Below are 27942 nucleotides of genomic sequence, written 5' to 3'. Positions count from 1 at the left end.
TCCCTAGCCGATAGCCTCCCTTTTTGAGAACCGTTGGCTTGCATCAGAGAGCCGGCAGTTGGGTTGGATCCTGCCAATTGCTCCCACAAGCAGATGGAGCAAAAGTAACTCTTCCCTAATTGACAGCTCCTGCATTGTGGGGAGGTGGGGGGAGGGGTCCATGCACCTGCCAATGCTGCTAAAAGAACACACCAGCAACATGAGGGGTGTGCTGCTCAGGGGGACATATGGGGGTCAAATGACACGTGGGGGCAGAAAATCACACACACACCCCGCACTGCTCCTCCTCTCCCCAGGTCCTGACTTCAAGACCTGGTGCCAGTGGTGGGATCCAAAAATTTTAGTAACAGGTTCCCATGGTGATGGGATTCAAACTGTGGCGTAGCGCCAATGGGGCTGGGCGGGGCACAACGGGGACATGGCCGGGCATTCCGGGGGTGGGACATTCCTGGGCGGGGCTGTGGCAAGGACGCAGCCGCTGCGCCATCTTTGGGCGGGAAATGAATGCACGCAGCCGCAGGCTGCCACACATGCCAGTGCACCTCCTGCTAGACTGCTTCAAGTTCTGCGCGATACTGCTGAGAGGAGGGGCGTAACTAAGGCAAAAATCCCGTGGCAAAATCACCAATGAGTAACCCCCTCTCGGCACACACAAATAATTAGTAACCTACTCTCGGGAACCTGTGAGAACCTGCTGGATCCCACCTCTGCTGGTGCCCAAAAAGTTGTTCGGTCGAGGTGGGGGAGGGTGGTCGCCCATATGGGGTGTGGAAGGGGACTCAGATTTTGCTACATTTTCCCTAGATACACCTCTAAGCAAGATCCAACCCACGATGCATGAAAGAACTATAACGGATTTCGAACAGCCTAGAGAACTATAATGGATTTCAAACTGCCACCAGCCTAGAGAAAGGGTTTCCCATCCCTTTAACAGAGGCTTAGCGGAATATGTACTGGTCCCTGTTCTTTAACTTCCATCTATTCAGAAGCTTATAGGAAATTAAAAGGTCAACTATTGGATAGAGAGTTCTCTGCCCTAATCACCACAGCCAAGAAAACGTGCTCCCCCCTGTATTTTTCTCTCCCACTTGGCACGCTACCTGTATTGCTTAATAAACCCTGTTCAAAGGAGAGCCATAATGCTCGCCAGGTTTAATGTTATGCCTTCTGCCTTGTTACATGGCCGATTTAATAAGCAAGAAAAGGCTAAAATATTGAGCCCATGTAACAATGGCTCAGTTGAATCTCTGGCCCACCAATTACTACACTGTCTCAGATTCAAGGAAATCAGATCCAAGTATGTGAATCTTACTCCTTTACATTTACCCCATCTTCGCAATTTAATTAGATTATACTACTTGTTGGACAACCCTGATCCTTCTCTCTGTATGATAGTGGCAGACTTTGTCCTGGAAATTACTACACGCCAGTAGATTTCCTTCGACCTGTATTGTATATGCTTTTTAATCCGTTTTTATTACTGTTGTACTGTTGTCTATGCCAATAAGGGCTTGCTTGCTTGCTTCTAAAAACTTCCATCTAGGAAAGATTCACCTGCTCGTTTCCACACACGTTAAAAGGACTCCCCTCCCCTCCCCAGGTTGGAGTCAATTCTAATTTTGAGAGAGGGATAACACAAGGATGAGGCTGGGGAACTGCTTAAAGTAGAGGACGCAGCGACATGGGATTTTCAAAAGGCATTTAACAGGTCTTTAGCCTTTACGTCCTGGAATCTTTTCAGAGGGCTATTCTATGATCTCTATTCAGCAATGTGGATTTTGGCGACAGGCACAGAACTGAGCATCTGGAGAACTCCTCTTTTCCTTTTGATAGCCGTATAAATCTATCCGTTAGAGTTGCATTATCAACGTTTATTTGATCTCCTACTGTGAGCTGAACCGCCAAAGGTTTTTTTCTTTTCTTTTCAAGCTAGGGCTCCCTTGGGCAAGATTCCAGGGGAAGGGGGGAGAGTTTCAGCTGTGGAGCCACACAGCAAATAGATAATTTGTGGTGCTGGATCTAGGAGGAGTGTTGTATAGTGGTTAGTGTACCACTGGACCAGGGAAGACCTGGGTCAAAATGCGGATTCAGCCCTGAAGCAATCAGGGCAGCAATTACGGTAGGGAAACTGAGTCATGTCCAGGACTAAGGACTAATCATTTTGGTCCTTCCCTACTTCATAGGGTTGTTGTGAGAATAGAAAGGAAGATGTAGGACTGTGTAAGAAGAAGAAGAAGAGTTTGGATTGATATCCCCCCTTTCTCTCCTGCAGGAGACTCAAAGGGGCTTACAATCTCCTTGCCCTTCCCCCCTCACAACAAACACCCTGTGAGGAAGGTGGGGCTGAGAGAGCTCCGAGAAGCTGTGACTAGCCCAGGGTCACCCAGCTGGCGTGTGTGGGAGTGCATAGGCTAATCTGAATTCCCCAGATAAGCCTCCACAGCTCAGGCGGCAGAGCTGGGAATCAAACCCGGTTCCTCCAGATTAGGTACACGAGCTCTTAACCTCCTACGCCACGAACTGAGCTCCTTGCAGGAAGGGTGGGATAAAAATGTACTGTGATAAGTTGGGGGCAGTGGTGGGATTCAAAAATTTTAACAACAGGTTTCGATGGTGGTGGGGCTAACGGGGCCGGGTGGGGCGTGATGTGGTGGGGGCGTGGCCTGGGCATTCTGTGGGCGGGGCGTTCCAGAGCTGGGTGGGCAGTGGGCAATTTCTCTTGAGGGATCCATACTACCTTTCCCCACACCTATACCATGCAGAATCTACCATATAAAATCGAGAAACACCATTATAAGTTTTGGTCATCTTGGCTGCTGAAATATGCAGGAGTATTATTTTAATTGTTAGCTAAGAAGGTTCTAAGCTGGTTTATTTTAAATTGTTTTGCAAATGCTTTGGTCAAAGACCATAAATAAATCTTACAGTACCATGTAAAGTTGCCATTTTCTCCTGGTGAACTGATCTCTGTGGCCCCTTCCGCACACGCAAAATAATGCGTTTTCAAACCACTTTCACAACTGTTTGCAAGTAGATTTTGCCATTCCGCACAGCTTCAAAGAGCACTGAAAGCAGTTTGAAAGTGCATTATTCTGCATGTGCGGAAGGAGCCCGTGCTTGGAAATCAGTTGCAATTCCAGGAGATCTCCAGCCACCACCTGGAGGTTGGAACAATATATGACTTGTACTCCTTAGTTATCTATGAATTTACTTTAAGAGACACAATATTGTAAAATCACATACATGTACCTGCATAATTGTTTTAACTAAATGGGTTATGCAACTCCCTTGAATAGCATAATATATATAAAAAACTACTAATTAAAACGTTGCAGGTTCAATTGTTCGTGGCTGAATGCATTCTAGCATCTATAGATTAATTTGTAAACTTCAGATTCTTAATCTCTAAGATTTATAAATTGCTGCTTGTGTGCTGTTTGCATAATGCAGTTTTGGGTCGATTCCACTCTTGCATTATCGACCTAAGTTGGACCTGCGTTCGGCCTAAGTGCTCCGCACAACCACTGGGATCGACGTGGTTTTGTACCAGCTTCGCCCCGTGTAACGGTCAAATTTCCGACTCCAGTTGGGAACTATTACTTTTTCAGGGAACCACGCTCGAACTCAGCTCGATTCCAGTAAAGTGCAGAATCTCTGGTGCCAGGAGTCCCGCATTCAGCCAATCACAGCTGAGTGTTTCAGGCATGCGTACAGCTGGCCAATAAAAAAACGCCATCTTCGTCCCACCATTCCTGTGGCAGTTTTTTTTAATAACGTGTGTGGGGATAGACGGAACATGGCCATAGAACAGCAGCCAATCGGAATGGAGTGGCTAAGAGGCACAGGATGATTCCGCCCTCTGAGCTGGGATCAAGCTGGTTGCAGTGGGGAACAACAATGGCTTCGACCTAGGTCAGTACCCTTCTCAGGGAACTGGGTCGAACCTATTTTACTTGTGTGCGGAATCAACCCAAATTGAAGTGCTAAATCTCTTCCCACTCCCCCCCCCCACCCCTTGGCTCCATCCCATTCCCAGCCCTTTCGCCAGTTTTCAAGCCCACCCCCCTCCCTCCCTCCCTCCCTCCCTCATGAGGTAGAACTTGCCTCTAAATAACTGAAAGTAGAAGGTCATATTTTCTTTTAAAACCTACCTCCACAATTTTCAGACCTATCTCGTTGCCATTGCAGCCATTTTTGTTAAGGGCAGAAGCTATTTAGGGTTTTACTTGGCTATTACTGTAGCCATTTTTATTAAGGGCAAAAGCTATTGGCTGCAGAAAAGAGACTTAAGTTAGGGATTGTCTGCCAATTCCAATCTCGCTCTAAAATGAAGGTAAGTGTGTGGGGGTGGGGGTGGGTGCCATGGGGGCAGAGGTGGGATCCAGCAGGTTCTCACAGGTTCCCAAGAGTAGGTTACGAATTATTTGTGTGTGCCGAGAGGGGGTTTCTAATTGGTGATTTTGCCACGTGATTTTTGCCTTAGTTACGCCCCTCCTCTCTGCAGTAGCGCGCAGAACTTGAAGCAGTCTAGCAGGAGGTGCACCGGCGTGCGTGGCAGCCTGCGCCCGCGTGCATTTGTTTCCCACCCAAGGATCGGCGCAGCGGCTGCATCCTTGCCACAGCCCTGCCCAGGAATGCCCCACCCCCGGAATGCCCGGCCACGCCCCCGTCGTGCCCCGCCCAGCCCCATTGGTGCTAAGCCACAGTTTGAATCCCACCGCCATGGGAACCTGTTACTAAAATTTTTGGATCCCACCACTGCATGGGGGTAGGGAGTGGGGGTATGGGGGGCAGGAGGGCCACAGGGGGCCCTGGGGAGCGATTTTGCTCCCCCCACTTGACAAGATTTGTTGTACCCAGGGACAGAGATTACCCCCTTGTCCCTAGTGGAGTTAATCATTAACAACTGGTTCTCCGAACTGAGAAAATTATTTTTAACAACTGGTTCTACCGAAGAAGTGCAAATAGGCTGCATTCCACCTCTGGTTGGGGGTCTCCAACATGGTGCCTGTGGGCACCACCGTTCTTGCTGTCGCGGGTTCTGGTATCCATGAAATGTTTTTAGGAAAGTAAAGCCTTTTTGGCACATTGCACCTATCCCAATTGGAAGGTATTTTCAATCCCAATGTGCGTCTGTACTCCCCTCTTTGAAAAGTTGCATTCTGGCTCCATCTTTTTGGACTTTCCCCATGCATGCAGTGCAGTGCAGTGACGATTCATAGCATTGTTGATTCGAATATCCCCAAAAATGGAAGGGGGGGGGGAAGGAGAATGCAAGAAGCAGTGAGGGGAGGGATGGAAAAAATGGCGAACCGAACGGCAGTGGTGTAGTGGTTATGAGCAGGTGCACTCTAATCTGGAGGTTTGATTCCCTGCTCTGCCGCTTGAGCTGTGGAGGCTTATCTAATTCAGATTAGCCTGTGCACTCCAACACACGCCAGCTGGGTGACCTTGGGCTAGTCACAGTTCTTCAGAGCCCTCTCAGCCCCACCTACCTCATAGGGTGTTTGTTGTGGGGTTGGGGGGGGGGAAGGGAAAGGATATTGTCAGCCCCTCTGAGTCTCCTTGCAGGAGAGAAAGGGGGGATATAAATCCAAACTCTTCTTCTTCTCTTAGAGAGCTTGGGTGACTGCACAGAAGGCATGGATAACAGCGAGGAATGTTTCAGAGGAAAACAACACAGTAAAGGTGTTTTCATACCAGGGGTGGAGTGAGGGGGAACTGTGCCCTGTCACGGCGCTGCCCGCCCCCACCCTGGAATGCCCCCTCATGCTCCCCCTGTCCCGCTGGTGCTACGCCACTGTTTCATACACAATGGAGAAAGAGTTTACTGGAAACATTTCCAGAACCAAATGTGGGGAGGGGGGAACGTGTGGACCACCAAAGGGGAAAACACAGCATTAAAGGGCTGGAAACATTTTAAATCAGTTGTGTAGGCACGGCTAAGTGAGGCCATGTGGGGAATTTGCTCCCCAAGGAATCTGACCGGGGAATCTGATTGGCTGTGCCAATTTTACAAAAATGTTGCTTTGGCACCACATCACAAAGATCTTCACTGTGAGACAAAAGTGGTGGCCGTTTTGTGGCTGGCTCCGGCATGATGTGGCTGCGCTCACTACGTTGTGACCGAATTTCAAAGGTGGCCAATGGCTCAAAAGATCCGGGACTTATTCTATGGCATTTCCCCCCAGCTGTGCCTTTTGCATCTGGGCACATTTGAGTCTTTACTCAGTCTGTCCACTCCTAGCAACAGGACGTGGCATGGAGTGCCTGCATGGTTTTTTGGGTCCCTGGTGGAAAACCCCGAAATTAAGAACACAAAAACATAAGAACTAGCCTGCTGGATCAGACCAGAGTCCATCTAGTCCAGCACTCTGCTACTCGCAGTGGCCCACCAGGTGCCTTTGGGAGCTCACAGGGAGGAGGTGAAAGCAATGGCCTTCTGCTGCTGCTGCTCCCGAGCACCTGGTCTGCTAAGGCATTTGCAATCTGAGATCAAAGAGGATCAAGATTGGTAGCCATAGATCGACTTCTCCTCCATAAATCTGTCCAAGCCCCTTCTAAAGCTATCCAGGTTTGTGGCCATCACCACCTCCTGTGGCAGCATATTCCAAACACCAATCACACGTTGCGTGAAGAAGTGTTTCCTTTTATTAGTCCAAAATTAGTTTAGGATGCAAGCTCTCCAGTTGCATACTGGTTCTTGTGATGTTTCAAGAGAACATTTTTGCTATGCACGAAGGGCCTTCCCTTAATGGTGCAGCGCAAAAGCTCCCATCTGGTGTTTGGAAGTCAAGTGGCCAGAATCCAGGGTGCGTTTCCAAGGTCTGGAGTGGAGATAATCATCACATTATGGGGAGGGGAATTACACCCCCTGGCCCTGGCCCCGGCCCAGCACTTTGCACATAAATCACCGTCTGTGTAAAGGCCTTTGCTGCACAATCCCACCACATCTGGGGCTGCCAACCTCCAGCGGGGATATGCAATAATAACAGTGCCAGTGGCTCAAAATTCAATTACAATGTATTATTCTTAATTAAGAAATATTTTGCCAGATGACAGTCTCTGCGCATCATTGAACCATTCATTTACAAAATCAGCAGCAAACTTTTTTTACAGAAGTAACAATTTATGAACCTCTAAACTTCCTTTTACCGAGGTAACAACTTATAAACCTCTCCTTTTTAAAATGACGAACGTGAAAACATTGCAGGGCTAGAAGACGGCTGTGTTCAGATTTGTGAGCTGGGGCATGTTCTATAATGTGATGGTGACTTTGAAACGACCTGGTGTAAAACATCATTGCTTGGTCACGGTGGGGGAGGGCGGCTTCCCCTGGGGGGGCGCCAAACTCCAGTTTGCCTAGATATACCACTGGGTGTAGCTACAAGGGGGCCGGGTGTGTGTGTGTGTGCGTTGCACCGGGCACGCGCCTGGGGCGGCATCAAACTCAGGTTTTGCCCAGGGCTCCAGTTTGCCTAGTTACACCACTGGCGGGCTATAAACACATTAAATAAATACCTAAAATCAATACCTCACCTCTATGCATGCTTTGATTATATCCACATTTGTTCACTTTTCCCAATGCCCTTGTGAACTGAATGTGGACGGAAAGCACATTATTCAGAGTGCCAGAGTCCCATTAAGACACTCAAATTGTCCTTGATGGTGTCCATTTTTTTTTGAGAAATTCAGATTTCTTTGGCTTCTGCAAGAAGCTATTCCAGGTATCCTGGCACTGTTGGCAAAGAAAGGTATCCACCTTCTAGAGTTGCCAGCCTCCAGGTGGTCCTGGAGATGTTATAGAATCATAACTGATCTCCAGAAGATGGAGATCATAAGAACATAAGAACATAGAGCCTGCTGGATCAGACCAGAGTCCATCTAGTCCAGCTCTCTGCTACTCGCAGTGGCCCACCAGGTGCCTTTGGGAGCTCACGTGCAGGAGGTGAAAGCAAGGGCCTTCTGCTGCTGCTGCTCCCCCCAAGCACCTGGTCTGCTAAGGCATTTGCAATCTGAGATCAAGGAGGATCAAGATAGGTAGCCATAGATCGACTTCTCCATCAATCTGTCCAAGCCCTTTTTAAAGCTATCCAGGTGAGTGGCCATCACCCCCTCTTGTGGCAGCAGATTCCAAACACCAATCACACGTTGCGTGAAGAAGTTTCCCAGGAGGAAATGGCTGTTTCAGAGGGTGGACTCTATGGCGTTATATCTCACCTTCCTCACGCTCCACTCCCAAATTTCCAGAAATGTCTCAACCGTAAATTGACAACCTTATTTTTCACATACCGAAGTCTTGATGGATTTGTTTGCTTTTTTTAGCGTTTGCAGGGCAGATCTGTTAATTGTGTAACATGTAGTTAGGCCCAGATTCACAGTCAGGTTGTCTTTGATGATGCATTCGCTTGGAATTCAGTCCCAGGGGGTTATCCCTAAGGGGGGGAGCTTACTTCTGAGTATCCAATCCAATTCAATAAGCCTTTATTGGCATATACACGATAGTTCCAGTTAAAATATAGTTCCAGTTAAAAAATACAGTTTCAGTTAAAAGTGAATAGTAAAAAACTTCGCGTTTGTTATACATTCAGTTTACAAACTTCTGACAAAAACTTTGCCACTATAAGGCAACAATGAAAATCCTGGCAATTCAAAAGCGTAACTACTTTATCTGATTCAGTATAATCAATCATAGGGTCTATAGCTTGGGATAGCAGGCTGGATCGGAGTTCTTGGTATAATAAGCAGTTCAGGAGAATGTGTGGGATGGAATCCAGATGTCCAATGCTACAGGTACAGAACCTCTTATCGCGGAGAACCTGTAGCGGAGATGGCATGATGTTTAATCTAGCCAGCATATAGGCTCTCCTGTGTATGGGATTTGTGAGCGCTGTAATGTAATAGGCTGGCTATCCCATTACTTCTGAGTAAACCTATGTAAGGCTGAGTAAACCTATGTAAAGATGAGGGGGATAGTGCGCAGGAAGCTGAAAGGGAAAATCAAGAGAGTCAAAACTGTCCAGGATGCTTGGAGGTTATTTAAAAACACAGTAATAAAAGCTCAGCTGGAATGTGTTCCACAGGTTAGAAAAGGCAGCACCCAGTCCAAAAGAAAGCCACCATGGTTAACACAAGAGAGGTTGAGGAAATTATCAGAAAAAAGAAAATGTCTTTTAGAAAATGGAAGTCCAGTTTGGCTGCTGAAGAATACGAGAGGGAATACAAATGGTGGCAAAAGAGAAGCAAGTTAGCTGTAAGGGAGGCAAAAAAGGATTATGAGGTAACCGCATGGCTTATGAACATCAAGACCAGCAACAAACAGTTCTCTTCAAGTACATCAAAAGCAGGAAGCCAGCAAGGGAAGCGCCGGTAGGCCCAAGTTAGATGACAAAGGAACAAAGTGGGTGTGCTAAAGATGGCAGGGAGATTGCAGAGAAGCTGAATGAATTCCTTTTGCATCTGTCTTCACCCAAGAGGAGGTGAGGAAACATTCCTGCACCTGAACCAAGCTTTTCTTAGGGAGGCGAATCCGAGGAACTCCTATAAGATAGTGGTAGACAAGGCGAAGAAGTCTCTGGCAGTTTTCATTGATACAAACTAAATGTTACCAAATCCCCTGGCCCCAGATTGCATCTTTTCACTCCAAAGAGTTCTTAAAAGAGCTCAAGCATGCAGGAAATTGCTGATCTTCTCACTTTTAATATGCAACTTATCCCTGAAATCAGGCTCCATCCCCTGAAGAAGACTGGAGAGATGGCCAATGTCACACCAATCTTTAAGAAAGGATCTAGGGGGGGACCCGGGAAATTACAGGCCAGTCAGTTTGACATCTGTTCCTGGTAGAATTAGTAGCAGAATCTATCATTAAAAGATAAAATTATAAAAAACATGTAGAAAAGCAAGACCTGCTGAGAAAGAGTCAGCATGGCTTCTTTTTGCAGAGGCAAACTCCTGTCTTTACAAACTTACCTAGAGTTCTTTGAAGGTGTAAAACAGGCATGTGGACAGGGGTGAACCGGTGGACATTGGGTTCTACTTGGATTTCCAAAGGCGTTTTTGACAAAGTTCCTCACCAGAGACTGTTGAGAAAACTCAGCAATGAAGCGAATAAGAGGGGAAGTCCTCCCATGGATTAAAAAACTGGCTTGAGAAACAGGAAACAAAAAAGAGTGGAGTGTAAAATGGGAGAAGTTCTCACAATGGAGAGATGTCGGGGAGTTAGGTGTCCCCCAAGGATCCGCTTTGGGACCAGTGCTCTTTTAACCTATTCATAAAATGACCTGGAAGTAGGGGTGGAGTAAGCCGTGGGTGGCCAAGCTTTGCAGATGATACCAAATTATGTAGGGTGGTGAGAACCACAAAGCGATTCTTGCGAAAGAGCTCCAAGCGGACCTTGATAAATTAGGGGTGAGTGGGCTCAGAAATGGCAAATGCAGTTCAATGTAGAAAAAAGTAAAGTGACGCACATAGGGGCAAAAAAATCCAAACTTCACATACATCGCTTACTGAGGGGTCAGTGCTATCCAGTCACAGACCAGGAAAGTGGGATTTAGGCGTCTTTTAGTTGATAGTTCCATGGGAATGTCAACTCAATGCATGGTAACAGCTGTGAAAAAGGCAAACTCTATGCTGGGGATCATTAGAAAAGGAATTGATAATAAAACTGCAAAGATTGTCACTGCCCTTATATAAAGCAGTGGTGCGACCGCACTTGGAGTACTTGTGTCCAGTTCTGGTCGCCGCACATCTCAAAAGGATATTGAGGGAGATAGAAAAGTGCAGAGAAGGGCAACAAGGATGATTGAGGGACTGGAGCACCTTCCCTATGAGGAGAGGCTGCAGCGTTTGGGACTCTTTAGTTTGGAGAGGAGGCGGCTGAGGGGGGATATGATTGAAGTCTACAAAATTATGCATGGGGTAGAAAATGTTGACAGAGAGACATTTTTCTCTCTTTCTCACAATACTAGAACCAGGGGACATTCATTGAAAATGCTGGGGGGAAGAATTAGGACTAATAAAAGGAAACACTTCTTCACGCAACGTGTGATTGGTGTTTGGAATATGCTGCCACAGGAGGTGGTGATGGCCACTAACCTGGATAGCTTTAAAAGGGGCTTGGACAGATTTATGGAGGAGAAGTTGATTTATGGCTACCAATCTTGATCCTCTTTGATCTGAGATTGCAAATGCCTTAACAGACCAGGTGATCGGGAGCAACAGCCGCAGAAGGCCATTGCGTTCACATCCTGCATGTGAGCTCCCAAAGGCACCTGGTGGGCCACTGCGAGTAGCAGAGAGCTGGACTAGATGGACTTTGGTCTGATCCAGCTGGCTTGTTCTTATGTTCTTATGTTCTTAAGGCTGAGCTGCAAAGTATCTGCATCCCATTCGCAGTTTTGTTGGAATAAGAAGGTATATTGATACTTTATTTTTCAAAGCTTAAAACCCCCCAGAACAATTCATAAACACATAAGAAATACTATTTAGGAGTTGAGCATTGAAAATGGCCCAACTCATATTCTTAGAAGTCAATATTTCAGTATTTGTTCTTTTTATGGACTTCATTTATACTTCACTTTTCTCCCCAACATCCCCCCCATTCACTTGATAAGGATATTGGATCAGCATGTTGACGCTCCACCCAAAAGCCATCTTTTCACCCCAAATTGGGTTTTCCCCCTCTGCAGCTTCAAAACCTTCTGAAACGGCAGGTCTCTGTTCTTGATCACATACGTGATGTTCTAATTCTATCTGTGCTGGGTTCTGCGGAACGACAGATCATCCCAATTACCTGTCACCAGAGAGCGAGCCCTCGCAATTGGCCGGCTGCTCTGCCACCTCCTTTTAGCCAAGAACATCTCATTCTGCACCTTCAAGGCCAAACTATTCTTAGTCTGCAGAGTGAGCCTACAGATCTAGGAGCCAGCCATCGCTATCCCTCCCTCCCACCTTTCCCCAACATTCCTGGTCATACAGCAGATGACCTTCACCCAAACGTGACCATAACCTTGGCCTAATGGAGGTCAGAAATGGGACCGAGGCAGCAATGAAATGTGTGGAACTCTCTGCTTGGGCTATTCACGCTGGTGCAAAGTCAGGGACGGGGGTTTCATTATAGCAACACAAGAGGGATGTGGATGGTAGTGGTAGAAAGTGCCGTCAAATAAGCATAAGCATTTATTGTCATTGTGCACGCACAACGAAATTTACAGCAGCCTTCCTCGATGCACCCAATTCCAGACTCATACCCCATCCTCCCTTTCCCCTTCCTCCACCCATCCTTACACAGCCCCAAACACATCAACACGAAGCCACGGAGTTCAGCATCGCCACAGCTCTAGAGTAGAAGCTGTCTCTAAGCCTCTTTGTCCTAGTTTTGATAGACCTGCATCGTCTGCCGGATGGTAACAGTTCAAAAAGAGAGTGTGCTGGATGAGTCGGGTCTCTCAGAATATTTTGGGCTTTCTTTAGGCTTCGGGAATTATAGAGTTCTTCCCAGGAGGGGAGAGGGCAGCCGATAATCCTCTGTGCAGGAGTGATCACCCTTTGGAGCGCCTTCCTATCTGCCACTGTGCAACTGGAGAACCATACACAGATGCAGTAGGTTAAGACACTCTCTATAGCACAGCGGTAAAAGGACACCAGGAGTTTTCCATTCAGTTGTTGTTTCCTTAAACGTCTCAGATAGTGCAGTCTTTGCTGGGCCTTCTTAACCACCGTGGCAGTCTGAACGCCCCAGGTCAAGTCCTCTTTAATCGTAACGCCCAGAAATTTAAAGCTAGCCACCCGCTCTACTTGATCTCCATTTATAGTCAAGGGCTGAATTTCTGAGCTATTCCTTCTATAGTCCACTATAAGCTCCTTCTATTCCTTCTATAGTCCACTATAAATCGCAACTGACTTATGGCAGGTTTCAAGGCGAAAGAGGTTCAGAGGTGGTTTGCCATTACCTGCCTCTGTGTAGTGATCCTGGGCTCCCCTGGCGGCTTCCCATCCAAGCACTATCCAAGACGGACTCTGTTTAGCGTGGCAGGCCTCACAAGATCAGGTTAGCGTGGGCCATCCAGGTCAGGGCAAAAAGGGTGGTTTGCCATTACTTGCCTCTGGGTAGAGACCCTGGACTTCCTTGGTGTTCTCCGCTGACCAAGGCTGACCCTACTTCGCTTCTGAGATCTCATGAGATCAGGCTGGCCTGGGCCGTCCAGGTGAGGACAAGAGGCAGAGGTGGTTTGCCATTGCCTTCCTCTGGATAGGACCCCTGGCCTTTCTTGGTGGTCTCCCATCGAAGCACTAACAAGGGCTGTCTCTGCTTAGCTTCTGAGATCAGGGTGATTATGGATGAGGGAAACCCGTCTGGTTGCCAACAACCTGGAGAGAGAAAAAAGGCCATCCCTTTCATAGAAGTGTGTGTGTGTGTGTGTGTGTGCGTGTGAAATCCTGCCAGGTTGCAGTTCAGAGGTGGGATCCAGCAGGTTCTCACCAGTTCCCGAGAGTGGGTTACTAATTATTTGTGTGTGCTGAGAGGGGGTAACTAATTGGGTCCGCTTTGCCATCTCCACGCCCTCGGCTCCCCGAGAGGCATCCTGCCTTTGGACGTGAAGGCTCCATATAGCAATTGCGACTAATAATGTCACTCCCTGAACTGGGTTAATCCCTTCCAGGTCCTGCAATTCATGGATTCTCAGCCTTTCGTACCTTTTATCTCGCCAGTCTCTATCAAAGAACCTGTGTGTTTCACCCTTGCTGGGTTCAGATTTGTGAGTTGGGGCATTTTCTATAATGGCATGATAATTTAGAAATGACCTGGTGCAAAAAATTTTTGGGGGTTGTGGTGGGGTGGCTGCCCATGGGGGGGGGAATGACATCCAACTCAGGTTTTGCCCAGGGCTCAGGTTTGCCTAGGTACGCCTCTGCCCCCCTTTGCTGAGGGGGGGCTGGCGAGGGAACCTGTTACTAAAATTTTTGGATCCCACCACTGTTGCAGTTGACTTATGGCAACCCCAGCAATGGGCTTTGGAGGCCAGTGCTTTGCCATTGCTTTTCCTCTGCAGAGCCTTCCTTGGTGATCTCCCTTCCAAGGACCAACCCTGCTTAGCTTCTGAGTTCGGGTAACCCAGCAAGGAGCTTTCAAGGGAAGTGAGAAGCTGAGGTGGTTTGCCTTCCTCTGCAGAGCCTTCCTTGGTGGTCACTCTTCCAAATAAGGATCCTGCTTCGCTTCTGAATTTCAGTGACCCCAGCAAGGAACTGGCGCAGGAAGAGGATGAGCATTACACTCTTTCAGCCATTAGAAAACGGGTACAATTTACGCACATGTCAGCAGGTCTGCTGCTGAGGAGGCAGTGCAGAGGGATTGCGAGAGAAGATAATCTCTTCTCACCTGGTCAGCTGGATTTATAGTGTTCCATCCCAAGAGTCTGCAAATCATATCAAGCTAAGGGCAGTGATTCAGGTGTGTGTGTAGGTGTGTGTGTGGGAGTTGTGTAGACCTGCCATAGCAATGGGAGGACAAACCCTGCAGGAAGAGTATACTAGAATTAGCTGATCGGGTGCACCAACAGAAACCAAACATTATGCTGTTACTCAGTTTATAGCTAGATCCAAATGTAGCAGCATCTTGAAAGGCGAAAATATTTTGGGGGCATAAGGGTCTGAGGTCGTTTCTGCATGGCAAAATTATACCTGTGTACCACCATTTTTTCAACCTGGGTCAATTTCAGAGGTGGGATCCAGCAGGTTCTCACCAGTTCCCGAGAGTGGGCTACTAATTATTTGTGTGCGCCGAGAGGGGGTTACTAATTGGGTCTGCTTTTCCGTTAGAAATTCCATTAGCTCCAAAAATTATAAAGTCCTGTTGTTTCCTATGTGGCTGGTTAGCGAAGGTGGAAAACGGGATAATTCCCCCTGTTGGGCTGTTTTTAAAACATGCTTTAGAAATACGGTAAAGTTCCTTGTTTTAGGAAAGTATCCTTCTTTTGATTTCTAGAAACAAAATTAAGTATTTGAAAGTATTAAGTATTTGACAGGCAGTCAATTAGAGGAGAAGTAGTTGTTTCTGTTGGCAGCAGATGACAGGACTTGCTCTGACCTAAAATGGACACCTAATATCAAAAATGTCATTAAAAAAGCACAACAAAGAATGTTCTTTCTGCGCCAACTCAGGAAGCTCAAACTGCCCAAGGAGCTGCTGATACAGTTCTACAGAGGAATCATTGAGTCTGTCATCTGCACCTCTATAACTGTGTGGTTTGGTTCTGCAACCCAACAAGATCGACACAGACTTCAGAGAATAATCAGAACTGCAGAAAAAACAATTGCTGCTAACCTGCCTTCCATTGAGGACCTGTATACTGCACGGGTCAAAAAAAGGGCTGTGAAAATATTTACTGACCCCTCGCATCCTGGACATAAACTGTTTCAACTCTTACCCTCTAAACGTCGCTACAGAGCACTGCACACCAAGACAACTAGACATAAGAACAGTTTTTTCCCGAATGCCATCACTCTGTTAAACAAATAATTCCCTCGATAATGTCAAACTATTTATTATATATTTATTATATAATTATTGCACTACTTTTTTCATCATTCCTATTACCCATCTCCTCCCAATTATGACTGTATGACTATAGCCTGTGCTGACATTTCATTTTATTTTATGATTTTACATTTTATGTTTTTATTACTATTGATTGTTTCCTGATTGCTTACTAGACCTATATGACAATCATTAAGTGCTGTACCTTATGATTCTTGACAAATGTATTTTCTTTTATGTACACTGAGAGCATATGCACCGGAGACAAATTCCTTGTGTGTCCAATCACACTTGGCCAATAAAGATTCTATTCTATTCTATTCTATTCTATTCTATTCTATTCTATTCTATTCTATTCTATTCTATTCTATTCTATTCTATTCTATTCTATTCTAATGAGTTTAAATTATGGACAGAAAGATACAGCTGGAAATTAGGAACTTTTTTTTACAGTAAGAGTTTTTTTACAGTAACAGAGAAATTATTAATGCCCCACCCCCGGAATGCCTAGCCACGCCCATTCCCATTGGCGTTACGCCACTGTTTGAATCCTACCACCATGGAAACCTGTTACTAAATTTTTTGGATCCCACCACTGGTCTATTTCATCCCAGTTTCTCTCTCCACACGGCCGCCCGTTTCTGTCCAGGAGCCGAGTTAGTACTGGGAGCTAATACTCCAGTTTGTTCCGCATGAGCCTGGGTCTTTTGTATTTACACCGCAAGTGCATCCCCGCATGTGCAATCCTTTTGATTGGTTGAGAGCGGAGATGCAGGAAAAATAAACTGGTTCTGCTTCTGGCAGCAGAGCAGGCCTGCTTTAGCACCAGGAACCGTGTGGGAAACTTGCATGAACTGGGATATTTCACTTGCCCAACCCAGGATATTTGGACCGTGCGGAAACAACCTGGGAGTCAAAGTCTTGGTCCTTGAATGTTTACATCCCAAAATTTTCCCAGACTTTATAGACCCACGGGACTCAAACCTAGGTGTTCTGCTGCAGACCCGCGTGGCTACCTTCTGAGACTACTCAGATGTAAAACACCTCTGTTTTTGCTCTCTTGCAAACTTCGCTCTGAGCCTGGCATAAGAACAGGGTCGTGTTTCATTTTGAGAATTAAGTTGCAGGCGCCCTACCACTTTCTAGACACTATTGAAGAATAGTATTTAATCGGAACATGTTTGTTTGCACAATTTTTAAAAATCTAAATATTTTGCTTTGGCCTGTGTGATATTCTATAGTTTTTAACTTATGTACCTCAAATTTTAACATTCGTATTGGGTGTGTCTTCATTGGGAAAAGGAGATTTTTTTCTTCAGAGTAGGACATTTCTGGCAAAATAATTAAAAAAGTAGTAACTCATTCCCCCTTCAAGTGAGCAATAAGACCTTGCCAGCTCTGCCCAGTCCAGGGGAAGATTTTGCAATTTCCCTGAATGTCTTCTATGACCCTGAAAATATCCCCCTTTAGTTTCTGTGGCTGTGAGCATGGCATGAAATTCTGAGAGGAAGGTGGTGGTGAAAGTTACATTAAAAAGGGCTCCGTATATTTTGATTATTATATACTACTAGCGGGGCCCGGCCACGCGTTGCTGTGGCTTCTTGTGGTGAAATGGGAAAGGAGCAGTAGCAGCAAATCAATTGCAGAGGCCAGCAGTACGTGCTCATGCAAACACGCAGCTTGATACTGTGTGATGTCATTGATGTGTGTGCCCGCATTCCTTGGGGGGAGGAATGGAAAGGCACCCCTCCCACACATCTAGGCTGGCTGGTCATGATCCTTTACCTGGGAGTAAGTTTGGTTGGTGGCAATGGGTGCCGCTTCTGAGGAAACCCTCTGAGGGGTGTGATGCAGCCATTCAAAGTATGTCACGGTTTTTTTGCTGTAACCGAAGCCACTCCTGAGTAATGCGTGCCTGGTTTTCTTAACTGTAACTGCAGTATTCAGGGAATCTAGGGTGCCTGGCCCCTCCCTCCAGTCCCTTGCATGTCACCCCTCACTCTCTTCCCTCCCTCACTTCTCTTCCCTTGCATGCCACGCCTCCCCCTCCTTCCCTTCCCCTCCGCTAGGGTAAGTGGGTCATATCAAGATTCTGGGCCCCCTGCCTCCCCTCCCTTGCATGCCACCCCTCACTGTCTCCCCTCTCTCACTTCTCTTCCCTTGCATGCCTCCCCCTCCGTCCCTTTCCTCTCCCTCTCTCTCTTCCCTTGCATGCCACCCCTCCCTCTCTCTCCCTTCCCTCTCCCTCTCCCTCGTGTGTATGTGTGCGTATATGTTTCACTTCCACTCGAGTTACTGCCTATGTACTGTTTCCACTGCTCATATCTGGCCATCTGAGTGAACGTTCTAAGCAGCACGAACATTCTAATGGTGACAGTTACACACAGGCAGCTGCATGTCCTTCACCAGGGAGCGCCAGGAAAAAGGCGTTTTACCTGGGCCAGGTGTGAAATTTCAGGTATGTGAACATCTAAAAACACTCTCGCCTGGCTGACTATAGTGGCTGGGAATTTTCAGAGGAATTGGCCCAGCAGTTACTGAGGTATACTGTCATCAACAAAAACACTGTTAGCTTTTTATATATATAGATGGCATTCTCCATGGTTTCCCATGGATGTGAAAATTTGACAACTAAGAAAACTGATGAATTTGGAACGTGGTGCTGGAGGAGAGTTTTAAAGATCCTGTGGACTGCCAAAAAGATATATCAGTGGGGTCTAAATGAAATCCAGCCCGACTTGTCCGTACTGCTAGCAAACTAACCTGAGGGTATTGTACTTTTGTGACATAATGAGAAGATAAGACTCACTGGAAATGACAATAATGCTACGAAAAGTGGAAGGCAGAAAAAAGAGGAATACCCAACATGACATTTCCGTGATTAACATGTCCAGAGGAGGGCAACCAAAATGGTAAAAGATCTGGAATCCATGCCCTACGAAGAGAGGCTTGGGAAGCTGCGGATGTTTAGTCTGGAAAAGCAAAAGTCATCGAGGGACACGATAGCTATGTTTAAATATTTAAAGGGATGCCATATCGAAGAGGGAGCAAGATTGTTTTCTGCTGCCTCAGAGACTAGGACCAGGAGTAATGGATTCAAGGTGCAGGAAAAGAGATTCCACCTAAACATTAGGAAGAACTTTCTGACGGTCAGGGCTGTTTAACAGAGGGATCCACTGCCTTGGAGAGTGGTGGAATCTCCTTCTTTGGAGGTTTTTAAACAGAGGCTGGATGGCCATCTGTCAGGAGTGCTTTGATTGTGTTTTCCTGCATGGCAGGAGAATTGGACTTGATGACCCTTGTGGTCTCTTCCAACTCTATAATTCTGTGATTCTATGAGATATATTGACTCAGTTTAGAAGGACTGCAGGACCTGAGCAAAATAGTTAAGACAGGACATTCTGGAAATCATTGATTCATAGGGTTGTCATAAATCAGAAATGACTTGACAGCACATAACACACTCCCATAACGTATGGTCCAGGGTTTTCACAGCCAGAATCAGCTGCGGGTTTTCTGGTCTGCATCTTCAGAGGCATGTCACAGTAAGATGTGCTTCTCTCAGAGGCACGGCGACCTGCCTCTGAATATGTTGGACACAGAGACAGGAGAAGTGTTAGGAGATAAAACAACCAGATCACAACAGCCACACAGCCAGGAGAACCCACAACAGCCACACACACATAACTCGATGTCACCATAGCACTCGTGGGCTTGCCTCACGCATCTCTGTCCTGGCCCTTAAAGGACTGGAGGTTGTCTATCCACCTCTAGCTTCTCCGCTCTAGCCCGTGTTTCTTCTCCACCCAGCATTTTTGTCAGAGACTTCAGTTTCCTGGATGGCCTTTGAAAACCAGCGTGGTGTAGTGGTTAAAAGCAGGTGGACTCTAGTCTGGAGAGCCGGGTTTGATTCCCCACACCTCCACCTGAACTGTGGACTCTGATCTGGTGAGCTGGATTTGTTTCCCCACTCCTACACATGAAGCCTGCCGGATGACCTTGCGCCCATCACAGTTCTCTCAGAACTCTCCTAGCCCTACCTACCTCACAAGGCGTCAGATGTAAGCGGAAACCCCAGCATCGGGGCTGGGTTGGCACGCCTTTTCCTCTGAAACAAATTTGCTCCCCATATCTAGCCTCGGGGTTCGTTGTGGGGAGAGGAAGGGAGTGGGGTTTGCAAGCTGACTTGAGAAAAGCAGGGTATTCATCCAAACTCTACCTCCTCCTCCCTCCCTCTCTGTCCAACAAATTGCTCCCAGGATCAGGCAGCAGGCCAAAACTGGCACCATGAAGCTTTGGTGGGGTTCACAATATCTGTAGGCTTAGAGCATCATTGTCTGAGTTGTGAGTATACTTATGTGTAAATGAACCTCCACGGAAACAGATTATGTGACCATGGTCCAAAAAAGTTCAGCAAAGGTTCCCCTGATGAGAGGAAATGCAGCTTACTTCCCAGATCAACCTGGAAGTCCCCTATGTATGCAAACGTGCAGTGCATTCCCACTTGACATGTGTCTGTTTGCAAGCAACAGAGATTGATGGTTGCTCCTTGCTGGATGCATAGTGGCAGGCTACTCCTATGGTAGCCCCACTTCATAGTAGTGTTGCTGTTTGAATTACAATTAATGTTAGTGATGCTTTATCATTCGGAATGGGATTCCTTCCTCTGACAAATTCACTGAGGAACATGTACCCTTTTTGTTACAGTGCTGCATATTTTGAGTTTAACCCTGAGCCTAGATATGGGGAGCGAGTTTGTTACAGAGGAAAGGACATACCAACCAGCCCAGTGGGGGGATCCAAAAATTTTAGTAACAGGTTCCCATGGTGGTGGGATTCAAACAGTGGCGTAGCACCAATGGGGCTGGGCGGGGCACAGCAGGGGCGTGGCCGGGCATTCCGGGGGCGGGGCGTTAATAATTTCTCTGTTACTGTAAAAAACTCTTACTGTAAACAAAAAAGTTCCTAATTTCCAGCTGGTATCTTTCTGTCCATAATTTAAACTCATTATAGCAAGTCCTATCGTCTACTGCCCACAGAAACAACGACTTCTCCTCTAATTGACTGCCTGTCAAATACTTAATACTTTCAAATACTTAATTTTGTTTCTAGAAATCAAGAGAAGGAGACTTTCCTTAAACAAGGAACTTTACTATATTTCTAAAACATGTTTTTAAAACAGCCCAACAGGCAGAATTATCCCGTTTTCTACCTTCGCTAACCAGCCACATAGGAAACAACAGGACTTTATGATTTTTGGACCTAATGGGATTTCTAACGGAAAAGCGGACCCAATTAGTAACCCCCTCTCGGCACACACAAATAATTAGTCACCCACTCTCGGGAACTGGTGAGAACCTGCTGGATCCCACCTCTGAACCAGCCCCGATGTTGGGGTTTTAGCTTACATCTGATGTCCAGAGCCACCCCCTCCTTTTACAGGCACTCCAATAATTTTGCTCCAGGGCAAAGCTGGACAAGGTTTCTTAAGGAGTGGCCCTAAAGTAAACCCACAATCAAAGCACTCCTAACATATGTTCATCCAGCCGCTCTTTAAAAACCTCAAAAGGAGGCTCCATCACACTCCGAGATGGTGAATTCCACTGTCAAACAGCTCTGACAGTCAGGAAGTTCTTCCTAATGTTTAGGTGGAATCTCTTTTCCTGCACCTTAAATCCATGACTCCTGGTCCTAGTCTCTGAGGCAGCAGAAAACAAGCTTGCTCCCTCTTTGACATGGCAACTCTTCAGATATCTAAACATGTATTGTCGAAGGCTTTCACGGCCGGAATCACTGGGGTGCTGTGTGGTTTCTCGAGACTGTGGCTGGCCTACATGTTCTAGGCAGCATTCTCTCCCTGGCGTTTAGCCTGCCATCTGTGGCTTTCAGCATGCTTCCAGAGGATCTGATGGTAGGAATGGAAAGCAAGTGGAGTATATATACTGTGAGGTCAAAAGGTGAGGCCATCTGAATAGAGTAGCTCAACCCTGGCATGAGCCACAGAGAAGTCTTTGTAGCATGGGAGTAACAATGAAGATAGCAAGGTCCAAATGTAGGTGAATGGATCTGAATGGAGAGTATCCTGGTCTTTGTTGCCCTTTGGAGTGCTATTGTCTATACCATGGTTGTCCTGTATGCTTCTGTGTGGGAGCTGATCAGTCACTGTGCTTGATTCTAGATTTTTAACACTGGCAGCCAAATTCTGTTCATTTTCATGGTTTCTTCCTTCCTGTTGAAATTGTCCATGTGCTTGTGAATTTCAGTGGCTTCTCTGTGTAGTCTGGATCGTTAGTGGTTGTCAGAGTGGTCCAGAATTTCTGTGTTTTCAAATAATATTCTGTGTCCAGGTTGGTTTATCAAGTGTTCTGCTATTGCTGATTTTTCTGGCTGAAATAGTCTGCAGTGCCTTTCGTGTTCTTTGATACGTGTTTGTGCGCTGCGTTTGGTGGTTCCTATGTAGACTTGTCCACAGCTACATGGTATGCGGTAGACTCCTGCAGTAGCAAGAGGACCCCTCTTATCCTTTGCTGAACGTAGAATTTGTTGAATTTTCACATTTGTTGAATTGGCACAGACCGGTCCGCTCATCTTTCAGACGTAAAGTAATTCAGCGCGATAGAATATGGGCTTAACATATTGGAAATGCAGCGCACTGAAGCCTATATGCAGTCTTTAAGAACAATATGCTTTGTCCCTTTGAAAATTGTGGATATGGCATTTCGTCACAATTAAAGATAAAAGAGGACATCACTATGACGTATTGGAGGCATGATAAGTGAATGCTACAATTGAAACCATTGTAAGCTGTATCTTTGAGAATTGTTAAGGAGTGTTTTGCACAGTTTATTTTGCACTGATTTTCACTGTTTGTGCACTTTATTGTTGTTTGTTATGCACAAATATATAAAAAGCGGTTGATGCAACGCGCCTTTGTATTGTAGTTAGCCTTTAGAGGGTAACCCAGTTTATTCCAAGAGAATCCTTCCTGAATCTGAGCTAAGACGGAAGCAGGTACCCACCAGTAAGGCCTGCCACATTTCTGGGGGGGAAAAATGTAGGTACCCAAATGAAAGTGACAAAGATCTTCTGATATGACCATGAACAAACCATGTTTCCCTGGATGGTGTACTGTATTGCGGATATATGGAGAAAATGGAAGAGGGCTGTTGCATTTAAACTCCACTTTTCTCCCCAGCAGCATACAACATTCTCCTTTTCTCCAGCATGATGTGTAGTGGTTAAAAGCAGGAGGACTCTGATCACAAGAATCAGGCTTGATTTCCCACTCCTCCACGTGAAGCCTGCTGGGTGACTTTGGGCTAGTCACAGGTCTCTCCAAACTGTGTCAGCCCCATGTACCTCACAAGACGTCCGTTGTGGGGAGATGAAGGGAAGGGGTTTGTAAGCTGCTTTGAGACTCCTTATGGTTTAGAAAAGCAGGGTATAAATCTGAACTCTTCTTTTTTTGTCCTCACATCAACCCCATGTGGTAGGCAGAGCCGCAGCGAGGGAGAACTGCGCCCGGGGCACGTGGTGTGCCTTCGCCCTCGCCATGCCCCCCCATCTGCCTGTGCCATTCCTCAGAATGCCCCTGGAACGCCCTCGGTCTGCCACGCCCCTGCATTGGTGCGCGCTCGGTGCAAGATGCCCTCCCCCGTCCCCTGGGTGCTATGCCACTGGTGATAGGTTAGGCTGAGAGTGTGTGACTGTCCCAAGATCAGCCAGCAAACCACCATGACAGAGCAGGATTCAAACCTGGGTCGGAAGTGTCATCAACTTATGTGGACCCTGTGGGGGTTTTCAGGGCAAGAGACCTTCAGAGGTGGTTTGCCACTGTCTCTCTCTGTGTAGCAACCCTGGATTTCCTTGGTGGTCTTCCTGTCCAGGTACTAACCAGAACTGACCCTGCTCAGCTTTTCAATTGGGGTACCCTGGACCATCCAGGTCAGGACAGAGACAAACAGGAGTGGTTTGTCATTTTTTGCCTCTGCGTAGCAACCCATGCCTTCCTCGGTTTCCAAGTTCTAACCAGGGCCAACTTATTTAGCTTCTGAGATCTGATGAGAGCAAGCTAGCCTGGGCCATCCAGATCAGGGAAAAAGACATGCAGAGGTGGTTTACCACGGCCTGCCTTGCATAGCAATCCTGGCCTTTCTTGGTGGTCTCCCATCCAAGTACTAACCAGTGCTGACTTTGCTTAGCTTCCAAGGTCTGAACAAGATTGGGCTAGGCCAGTGATGGCGAACCTTAGGCACGGGTGCCAGAGGTGGCACTCAGAGCCCTCTCTGTGGGCACGCACAGAGTTCATCATGTGGGGAGGAAATCGCCCCCCCCCCATCTAGGCTGGCTTGGGCCGCTGGGCTCGATTATTAGCATTAAACCTAAGACCTAGTTTTGGGGAAGCAGTGTAGTTAAGTGCTGTTAAACCCCACTGATTTTCATGCAAAGAACTAAAGCGTGATCCGTTACCTGGGAGCAAGCTTGGTTGTTGGCAATGGGGCTTGCTTCTGAGTAAACTCTCCTAGGGTCTGATTTACCTGTTTGAAGAGTTGCATGGTTGCTTCAAAACAAAGCCAACAACTACCACCAAGCTTATTCCCCAGTAACGCACGCCTCAGAGCCAACCATTTTTTTTCTAAAACCTCAGTATTCAGGTTAAATTGCCGTGTTGGCACTTTGCAATAAATAAGTGGGTTTTGGGTTGCAATTTGGGCACTCGGTCTCAAAAAGGTTCGCCATCACTGGGCTAGGCTGAGCCCCCCCAGGTCAGACAGGTCTAAATTGTTTCCTTTTCCTTGCATGGATTATATATTTACGTACAGCATTTATCTTCCCGCCATTCCTGCCTTCCTGCCCTTCTCTGGGCCACCCATTAGGGTTGACAAAACACACCTAATAAAATCACATCTGAAAAAACACTGAAACCAAGCCGAGCCACATCACACAAGTGACGAAAACCAGGACACAGGGAACACAAGAAAATGCACATTCTAACCTATAATTGTCTAGGCCAGTGATTCTCAGCCAGGGTTCTGTGGTACCCTGGGGTACCATGAGCATGTCCCACGGGTACCATGACAATGCTACCGCCTGCCTCCCCCCACCGGAATCAAATGGATTTTGAAGGGTGGCGGGGTTGGAAGCTTCATGGGCTCCCTTTAAACAACACTGAAAAACAGCATGGTTTTATTTGCCTAAATTCGGTGTGGGATGGGGGGGTGGATTTAGATGGAGCTCTCCCTTTAAATCCCCCCAATCCATGTCGAATTTAGGCAAACAAACAACACGGCTGTCAATGCTGCTTTCCCTCCCCTCCCCCTGCTTGCCACTCCCCCCACCTACAGGCCAAAAACGGGAAAAAACCTAAAAAATGCAAAAAACCCACCAAATGAACCTCAGGGGTACCCTGAGATATGAAGAGCGAGGTCAAGGGTACCACGGTCGAAAAGGTTGGAAAACACTGGTCTAGGCGGTGGAATGTCATGACGACGGACCCTCCACCAATCGGCAGGCAGGACTCGCCCACTGGTGGCCGACATTCCGTCCACTCCCCGGCCATCCTTCTCCCAACCCGGGAGCAAGTCCAGCTCTGATGGCCCTGTCAACGTCCTCCTGGTTTTCTCCAACCCCCACAGCTCATCTTGGTTGATGCCCACCCCAAACTTCCCCATTTCACAATCACCCCACCCCAACCCTCACCTTTCAACCTCCCTCCCTCTCCAAGCTATGCCTTCCAATTCTTCCCCAACCCCAACCCTCGCCTTCCCACCCTTCTCCCACCACAAGCCTCACTTTTCCATCCCCCGCCAAGCCACAGACTCAGGGCAAGTTAGGTGGGAAACATTCCACCAGGAGCAGGTGGGGGGCATACAGCTTGACCTGTAACTAGCTCCATTGCAGGGGAAATGCTTCACCTCGTCCCTTCAGAGAGTGCAGGATCCAGCAGGTTCCTCACAGGGTTCTCTGCAGAGTAGGTGACCTCATTATTGGCCCCATGTGTGCCGAGAGGGGGTTACTCATTGGTGATTTTGCCACGTGATTTTTGCCTTCGTTACGCCCCTCCTCTCAGCAGTAGCACACAGAACTTGAAGCAGTCTAGCAGGAGGTGCACCGGCGTGCGTGGCAGCCCCTGCATGGGTATTCGTTCCCCATTTAAGGATCGGGATTGCCAGCGGCCTAAAGTCCTTGCCAACAGCTCCTCATTTCCCAGGAATGCCCCGCCCCCGGAATGCCCGGCCACGCCCCTCTCGTGCCCCGCCCAGCCCCAGTTTGAATCCCACCACCATGGGAACCTGTTACTAAAATTTTTGGATTCCACCACTGCCCCCCTTGCTAGCACCCATTGCATTCCCCCCCCATGGCTTTGCTGTTAGTACTGAAATAAGTGCAGTTAAAAAGGGTGGAGAATCAAAAGAAAAGAAGTCTTCATCTGCTCGTGGAAAATGACAACAGAGGTCTCTCTGATCAGCAGCTCAAATATTTCAGAGGTATAAGCTTTTGAGAACACTGAAAACATTTTGAAAACATTTGCACAATCTCCCCCGTTTGTTTGTACTCATCCCCTTGAAACAATTCCTGACCACCATTTTGTAATCGTTCGTTAAAAAAAAATCTTCGTGGATCCGATGCGACAAGGCTGCAAAGCCTCTTGCTGCCATTCCCTCCGGCCCATGTCTTCACGGCTTCAAAGACATGACCCCCCCCCCCACAAAAAACACCACAGACAGAAATTCAGTGTGAGGGCTGGTGCAAGATCAGAAAATGGTGCCAACGAGGAAGTCCGGGAGGCATGGGAAACGTCTTAAAGAAATTGCACAGCAAGTGAAAACGTTTTCAGGAAAAGGATCTACCAGGCTTTGGTTCTAGAAAGCTTATACATCCTGTTGATCTCTGGTGCTGCTGGATTTCTCTTCCTCAGCAGACCAACAGGGTGCCTCTTTGAAGTGAAAATGTTGCGGCGGAGCCCTCTGATTGTTCTGATTGTTCCCGGTGGGGTTTCGTTTGAACAATCTGCTCCAAGATTGTCAAAACCTTTCAAAGCCCTTTTTTGTTTCGAAGGAATGACCTCATGGGTTTTCTTTCTTTCCTGCAGGGAACTTGCTTTTGGCTGCCTGCTCCGATCTTGCGCCTGCTGTTCTGCATGTGAGAACGGCCCCCCTTCCGCCGCTGGGTCTCTCGGCTGTGAAATATGCCTCCTTTGACATTTGCAGTTCTTCTCCATGTCCTCTACATGACCTTTCGACTCATCACGGGTAAGTCAGATGTCCCAAAAGGGGAGAGGTTCAGTGGTCAGGCCAGACAGAGGCCAATTACATGCAGGGCGTTTACTGTACGGTGGAGGCGAATGTCTGCTGTGACAGCATTTCTTGTATGGATGTATTTCCTCTTGCTCCGCTTTCACTGTCCACTCTCTCCGCAGCAAACGTATCCACGTATAGCATAGTTTTAATTTCGCTCGCTGCAGAGCGGTACAGATTTGCCAGTGGGCAGAGGCATAGCTGGGGAAATGGAGCCCAGTGCAAAATCTGAGTTTTGCTCCCCCCCATGTTTGTGTTTTTGTATTTTTTAGTGTTTTTTATTTTGTGGCCTGCAGGGGGTGCAGTTTTTAGGCTAGCAACATCAAAAGTTCAGGGTGTCTTTAGGAGACTATCCTGATGATACCAGAGAGGTTTGGTGAAGTTTGGTTTTGGGGGTCCAAAGTTATGGACTCTCAAAGGTGTAGCCGCCATCTCCTATTAGCTCCCATTGGAAACAATGGGGGATGGGGCACCCCCTTTGGGAGTCCATAACTTTGGATCCCCTGAACCAAGCCTCACCTAAATTGGACAGTATCATCAGGAGAGTCTCCTGAAAACTCCCTGAAATTTTTGGTGCTGCTATCCTAAAACTGCGCCCCCTGCAGGCCAAAAACTAAAAAATGCTAAAAATAATAAAAACCTGAATTTTTTGCTGCCCCTCCCCAGGCGCGAGCCTGGTGCTATGCGCACCCCCAGTCCCCTTGTAGCTACGCCTCTGCCAGTGGGCACAGCTTTGCTCTGGACCTTTTCCCTTTGTCAGCAGTCAGCCTGCCTAGTCTTACCCACCCACTCTCTTGCACTGCTTTCCACACTTTCCCCTGGTTCTCCTCCCTGACTCCTTTATCCATCCATCCATCCATCCATCCATCCATCCATCCATCCATCCATCCATCCATCCATCCATCCATCCATCCATCCATCCATCCATCCATCCATCCATCCATCCATCCATCCATCCATCCATCCATCCATCCATCCATCCATACACCATCCATCCATCCATCCATCCATCCATCCATCCATCCATCCATCCATCCATCCATCCATCCATCCATCCATCCATCCAATCCAATCCATCCAATCCAATCCAATCCAATCCATCCATCCATC

The 27942-nt window shown here is 47.3% G+C and overlaps 1 protein-coding gene across 1 annotated transcript in view; it reads left to right on the top strand.

Annotated features, from left to right (window-relative positions):
* The window catches only part of LOC125434671 (cadherin-related family member 5-like), a 72486-nt gene that overhangs the window by 21106 nt on the left and 23438 nt on the right, over window positions 1-27942 (top strand). The window contains exon 2 of the mRNA XM_048500217.1: window positions 26628-26787. Coding sequence (XP_048356174.1) covers window positions 26724-26787 — 64 coding nt within the window. The 5' untranslated portion in view covers window positions 26628-26723. The remainder of the gene's footprint in view (window positions 1-26627; window positions 26788-27942) is intronic.

The sequence above is a fragment of the Sphaerodactylus townsendi genome, linkage group LG06, assembly GCF_021028975.2.
Source record: "Sphaerodactylus townsendi isolate TG3544 linkage group LG06, MPM_Stown_v2.3, whole genome shotgun sequence".
NCBI classification, from domain to species: domain Eukaryota; kingdom Metazoa; phylum Chordata; class Lepidosauria; order Squamata; family Sphaerodactylidae; genus Sphaerodactylus; species Sphaerodactylus townsendi.
Note: the sequence above shows the minus strand (reverse complement) of the source record. Positions and strands in the feature narration are given on the sequence as shown.